Source organism: Mycetomoellerius zeteki, unplaced genomic scaffold, assembly GCF_001594055.1.
Source record: "Mycetomoellerius zeteki isolate Tzet28-1 unplaced genomic scaffold, Tzet1.0 scaffold290, whole genome shotgun sequence".
NCBI lineage: Eukaryota > Metazoa > Arthropoda > Insecta > Hymenoptera > Formicidae > Mycetomoellerius > Mycetomoellerius zeteki.
This window is the reverse complement of record NW_017257272.1, coordinates 34,190-41,251: the sequence shown is the minus strand read 5'-3', so window position 1 is coordinate 41,251 and position 7,062 is coordinate 34,190. Positions and strand designations below refer to the sequence as shown.

Here is a 7,062-nt window from a genome sequence, read left to right as displayed (position 1 = left end):
ATATATATATATATATATATATACAGCAAATGGATATAATATATGTATACAATTTTGACACTTCCTTTAGAATTGGATTCCTGTAATTTAAATGCATTTATGCAATTTTTTTACAAGTACGCTTGTTATAAAATTACATTTAGATATAATATTCTTATTATACATAATGTATAAGCTTTATTATGCTAAAAAATGTAAATATAATACCTTGACTTTGCTGAGACATTCTGCGTTCCTGGATTATTGCCACGTCTTCTCTAGTCATGGTTCTGCGCAGATTGAATTTGGAATTAGTTACAAAATGATTTTTCATTAATGCACAATGCATGTTAATATAATATAAAGCGTAGAGTAGGGCCAGCCAACTAATATAATAGACATATAGATTACTTATATATCTCTTCTATACATCGTTATTAAAAATTCATTTTAACTGACTTGGTAAATATTTCCCAACACTGATATAAAGAGAAAAAATTATATATATAAACGCATGGGATAAATTTAAATGTGTTAACACACTAACATGCTAAATAATACTGTGCTACAAAGATTATATTTTCTATTTCGCTATAAATATATTTCAACGATAGGTGAATATTCTCACCCTACATCACAGTCTATTGTTAAGACATATATTAATATTAATTTGTACAAACCATAAACATAAAGAACTAAAGAAGATGTTAATCTTCTTTATATATATTTTCATCATACAGAGCAAGCTAATGTAGATGTATGTGTACAAGTACAACATGTTATCTTATCCTGACAAGTTTGTATACTAGACCTATACGACAACAACCGCGTTTTGATAAATTGAATTTATCGAATATATCTTGAATTTGTAAGAAGTGTGCACAAAAAATTAGAGGAAAAAATATCAAACTCAGTCGTGCAATGTATTCGAGTTATTTTGAGAGACACAGGGAGTTATTTTGAGAGGCGCAATAGACGGAGCGAATTCTCCCGCTTAGTCTCTGCAATTTTACTTTCGACATCTTGTAAATATCGTTTCGCCGATTCTCGTTTTCATAGTAACTGAAATTCCGCATGTAGATCAGTATACAACACAGAGGAAGGTAAAAAAAAAGATGCAAGGAGGAAAGAAGTAGAACGATTATTCTAACGTGGTTAATGCCCGAAGTCTCTACTACAAAGAATAAGGAGATCCTAGATAGTCTTTAACCCATATTAACCTATATGTAGCTAGTCTCATATGGTATAACAATATTAAATCAATAACTTGTCGGCGTATTTTAGAAAAAATTCTCTCTCTTTTCTGCGTTATTTAATAACGTATAATATTGCGTAAAAGGTATTCTGATGGTAGTTAATTAAGAAATTCAGATTATTACGGGTTAAAAGAACGGGAAGATCACCTCGTGTATCCATCGCCCGATGAGCCACGCGCACAGCCCATTTGAATAACAGTGCCAACAGCACCACTAACGGTCACGTGGTGTTCGGGGGTTGTGGTGGCGGAGCCCACGGGCAGGGCCGTCTGGCCTCCTGTAGGCAGATGGCTCAGGGACAAGGAAATCCGCGCGTTACGACCTTGACTGTAACCAGTCAGGACAGATGTGTGACTCGTTTTAGGTGAACGATAGGGAAATTGAAATGGGTCTATGTCCATAAAGTAAATTACCACCTTACAAGCTTTTCGCGCTTATACATATATACGGTATACATATGTCGTCCTGTATAACGATCACGTCATGTATACCAAAAGCTGCCTCATGTAATGATGTCTCCAGACTGATTTGTTGTATTTATCGTAAAGAAAACATTTTACAAATAAAAGAAACGACATTGCTTGCATTTCGTTCGAAAACGTGATGTTGACTGGATTGGTTGTGTACACTGTACGTATATTATATTTCGTGACAGAAAGTAATTACAGTAATAAGATAATAGTTACATTGTAAATCGTTTGAAAATGTAAAAGAAACAAGAAGAAAATAAAAGAGACATACCTGTATCCCATATCTTCCTCATACTGAACGGTTGCCTGGCTCTGCTGTTGCTGTTGTTGCTGCTGTTGCTGTTGCTGTTGCTGCTGTTGCTGCTGCTGCTGCTGCTGCTGCTGTTGATAGGCGGTTTGCTGTTGAGTAGTCGTGTTGGTTGTCGGAGCAAGACTCCTTGATATGTTGCTACCATTACTCAGCACCTACGCAACATCGCAACAAGACGTAATGTGTAATTAGAAGTTAATTAACGATAATATATCCAATTATAACAACGCCTAACAAATTGTAATTGCCGTAACTGAAATCGATGTTCCACGATAGCAAACGTTTTTTACCCCTAAGTGTGTTTTTTTGTCTTTCTGGTTAATAGCATCCAAGTTGAATGTTTGTCAGAAAGTTTGGCCGCTCCCAATCTTAAATTGCCGTAATAATAACTTCACGATAGGTTAACGATGTTAAAACTACAGATCCAGAAGACTAGAATAGATAGTGAAATCCGGGGTGGTAAGTCAGAGTTAATTCTAATAAAACTATAAGACAAAAGAAATATAATAAATTACATCGAGTGCCTGGAGCATTGCCCGAGCGAAGGCATCGGCGTCATCTTTACTGGAAAAATTGAGCCCGTAGACTTGCTTGTTATCTCGCCACTGATGAAACGTGACCGTGGCTTGATTGTACTTGAGTCCCTTTAGAATCGCACAGTTGATGACAATTTCGTGGTCCTGCAGCTTCCTGCCGACTACGCGAAACGTATTGTTCACTTGATGGTGATAGAGCTGAACCTTGGACAGGCCGGACGAGCTGCCACTCGGTATCCATTTCTTGTTCACGTCGTCGTACACCATCACCGACGCGCGGGCGGATGATATGCTCACTTCACTGTAAACGATAATACATCGGTTTTCGCCAAATATAAGTAAATTGCCTATATGAGACTCTATGTGGTTATTAATGCGCAAATAATATAGGTAGTTATAAGTATAACATCCCAATTATTTACAAATATATCTCATCGCCATATAAATCTATTATTTACGCACTAACAACCGCAGAAGTTCGTACAAGTAATTTATTTAAGATTTGGTATGATTTATTCGTAGAGTTCCGTAGAGCCACAAAACTAGTTTTACTTTAGTAATACTTATTAATCGATTTTTTTGCCTTTTAATCAATTAATTCTTTTGGTTTTCTTTGGTTTTTCATTCGCAATTATTCTCTCAAATTTTGTTCTCTTCGTCTTACGTTATCTCGAGGAGGAGAGAGAACGAGAATCGTTTTATCCAGTTAAAAAGTGTCAAGTTGTCAACGATATTTTTTCAATTAATTTCATTAGTTAGATAAGGGTAAAAAAATTAAAGATTGGAATGTAAAGAAAGTAGGTATATTTGCATAAATTAAAGCAGTTGTTATCTAAAGAGCTAAGGAAATAAATGTTGCACCGGACTGAATCGTGGGTGGTACATGTGGCGCACATATCTCACGCCGTTATCATTTTTTTCCCTCTGCTCATATATACGAGAAAGTCGCGTAATCCGAGTGACAAAGCGAACAACAACAAATCGACGAAATATAGATTCACCGATTTATTTACCATTTACGACTTTATTACATTTCTGACAGCCGCTTCATAACCATTCCACCGAACGACGCACAGCTACGGATACATCAAATCAGAACCGGAGTGAACATAAGTGTATAAAACAAATATATAAAAAAGGATGCTTTCCATTTAGTGACATCGTTCTATCTTTCTTGACATTGAATAAGTAACTAAGACAGAAAGACACTCGGAAAGACACTTGTGCAGTCTCTCGACTTGTGCCATCAACATGTGGAAAGCACACCCAACATTGTCCAGATATGGAAACTTTGGATTATCCTTGGAATTAATCGTTTATAAAGAAACGAACGAGAAACAACTTTGGGAATATTGCGATAACGTGAGGCAAGAAGGCGAAGAACGAAGGAGAAAATTGACGCGCAATGCGCATTGTGTACCACGAACGATTATCCTGTTGCCAAGAAGACCGTTGCTGGCGATAGTTCGAACGTTGTTGTACATTCACAGAATTCACACGCTGCTGCGACGCGGGATCTTGTTGCACCGTTATGGAAGGGCGCATCCTGGCGAATGTGTCTTGAATGTCTCGATTCTGTGCCTGATTCTCGCGCGCGGATGAGTAAGAGTAAGTCTCGTAGGACCATCTCGTCCTACCAGTCTTAGAGAAGGAATTTTCGCGGGAGTCCCACATGATCGCGAACTGAAGAGCTTCTTCTCGCTAAGTTATCATTTTTATAGCACCGGAATTTTTTCTCTCGCCATAATCAGGAATCACGTAAAATAATGATAAAATAATGCAGGTTGATAACAACCGATTGGAAACGGAGTAGAGTAGGGTAACGCACAGGTTTACGCGCGATGTAATTAAATGTCTGCGATATTCAATCTTAAATTCCTAATTCGCGATCTGCGGCGCGGAAGACTCGCTCGCTTGGTGGCTGTCGCTTTCACTGAACTGAGAAGCAGTTTGCAATACTCCCTCCGTTGGCAAACGGGAACAGGACGAGGTAGGATGTGGCGAGATACCGCCACTTCCTCGACTATCCTGCTACTACTGTTGCTACTGCTGGTGCTGTATAATGTATATACACGGCCAAGCAAAGTAGATAACACGCGACACGCGCGACAACGTGTCCGTTGCGATTCGCGTTTCGAGGCCGTTTTCCAACCGTTTACGTTGCACGACGCACACGATGCATATATAGATAACGCGAAGAAGACAAGAAACATTATTGATCATTTTCACAAATCAATATTTTCGCAAATCGCGGATGAATCGATCGGATTGTGGAAAAGTCGTACGTCATGCATGGAAGTAAAAACATATACCTATATATAACAGATCTTGCAATTTCTCTCTAAAAAAAATTTTTTACAATTTTACCCCCTCTGAAATTATTAATAAACTTCCTCTGTTAATGACTTGGAATCACACGCACACATAAATATCGTTTTTTATCAATGAATATCAAGGAGCATTCGGCGGTTTTGTCAATCAACCGTATCAGCCGTATGTGGGTCAGAGACCGGCCTTGCGCACACGACAATTACCGGTCTATAACTATAACGCGTGATGCTGTCCGAGTTAAATATCGCTGTGCTATACGCGTCATTACAGCGAATAGAATAGAATACAAATCGGTAAAATCAAATATTATTAAGTAGACATTACTACATATAAATACTAACAGATGTTATTCACAAATCCCTCCGTTTCAGTAAAAAGATTTTACGAAGCAATTACTCCCCCCCCCCCCCCTCTCTCTCTCTCTCTCTCTCTCTCTCTCTCTCTCGTAAGTTTTATTTTTAGGTAATCCTTGGAATTCGATATTATCGACAATTTGAAAAAAATACGTTCACTATTTTTGTTTTATTTATATCATCTGATTTTTTGTATATCTTCTCAGAGCTTTTCGAGAGATCCAAAGTGATGGTTTACAAACGATGCGTATACATATTAGGTACACTTTCTTACGCCTTTCTTCCGGAATCGCGGATTCGTCACGTTCCCGATCGTGCGCAGATTTATCATGCTCTACGCGGATGTCGAAACTTTTAGAGCATAAAGCGTGAACGGCATTGTATATTCGTATAGTCGGAAGTAACGTCGAGAAAGATTCTTTCTCTCTGTCAGCTGATATAGTATACCATCAGACTTCAGAGAGCACCATATATTACGTAAAAGTGGAACAAATGCCTTAGCTGCTTTTCACATATTGTAAAACAACCGTAAATCTCAATTGCGTAGCCTATACTGCAATCTACAGCGAACAAAGCTTGTTGTACGCGAAACTGCGTTTTATTTTCAGTATGATGCTCAGGGAAGCGTTAACCTTTCACCAAGCGCCGAATGAAATAATCGTTACTGTTCCGTGTATAATTGTATCTCGTTGTTGACCACCCCCAGAAAGTATCGCGATTGAATTCTCAGCGAACGATCAAATCGCAAAGAACGAAACACATCGTGAGTATTGTTCACGATTTCAATTGTCATGTTCAAACGTAAGAGAAAGATAAGAACGCAGATTTTTTTTTCTCTAGAATTGTTAAAACTCTCAGCCTGATTTAAAAAAAATTTTTTAATTTTTATTTTTCCTCATTAACTAAGGTATTTATACATTTTATAATTCATTAGTCTAATTCAGAATAATTTCTTTTTGTTACTATCTTCTATATACATTTTAGTAATTTAATGTACTATTTGGTTAGTACTGTGTAATGTTAAATATTCAATAGATCTCTACAATTTGATTGTCTAGTCATATATTTTAAGTGATTTAATGAATATTAAATATTTAATATATCTCTCAACGATCATAGGAAGATATTTTACAAGATGACGTATATTCGGCGCTTTTATGAATCTTATTTATCTAATTGAACATGGCCTAGATTGCGTTTTTGTTGAACAGCTTAAGATAGGATTTATTAATTATGTTAACGAATATTATAATTTCTAATTTTTACAATAATTATTTTTTGTCAACATTGAGAATGGCCCGATTTGAATTGGTCAAAACGTATGTTTTATATTATTATTTATTTTCTTATGTAAGTCAAAATTTATATTAAATGATTTGTTTTAGGCTTGTAGCCCTTCTTTATTAGGAGAACCTGGAGTATAATGAAACCATGGGATATAATGGTATGTACTCGATATCTTTTTACAGATATGCTAATATGTAATGAATTGTCAGACAATAGTTACTGTTAGATGTATCTTATTATATATTGTTATTAGTTGTCATATTATTTTTACCTGAAAATTGCTAAAAATTGTTTAATGTGTTCGCTTTACTGCAGGGTTGGCAAAAGTCCACATTTTTTGAATAAAGTCCATGCCAGTGGTAAAAATCGGTATTTTCCGGAAAAAACCAGCAAAAAAACTGGTCTTTTCTATTAAAAATAGTCAAATAAGTAAATTTGATTATTTTTAATAGCTCATGTAAAGATATACGGTAATCTCGCGCTTCGATATCGCTGGTCTTAGCGCGAGACACTACCGTGTTTTCTGATAGGGCACGGACA

General features: G+C 36.5%; 1 protein-coding gene across 3 annotated transcripts in view; it reads right to left on the bottom strand.

Annotated features, from left to right (window-relative positions):
- Nucleotides 1-7,062, bottom strand: part of ena (ENAH actin regulator enabled) — an 18,081-nt gene that overhangs the window by 2,514 nt on the left and 8,505 nt on the right. The window contains exons 1-5 of one of the 3 annotated variants that reach the window (XM_018450648.1): nt 3,972-4,277; nt 2,531-2,852; nt 1,977-2,170; nt 1,383-1,562; nt 208-269 (exon numbers count right to left, since the gene is read on the bottom strand). In XM_018450648.1, the coding sequence (XP_018306150.1) occupies nt 208-269; nt 1,383-1,562; nt 1,977-2,170; nt 2,531-2,852; nt 3,972-4,225 (1,012 nt within the window). In that variant the 5' untranslated portion in view covers nt 4,226-4,277. Of the gene's footprint in view, nt 1-207; nt 270-1,382; nt 1,563-1,976; nt 2,171-2,530; nt 2,853-3,971; nt 4,278-7,062 lie in introns of those variants that run through there. The other 2 variants (XM_018450649.1, XM_018450650.1) reach the window with 2 other exon arrangements.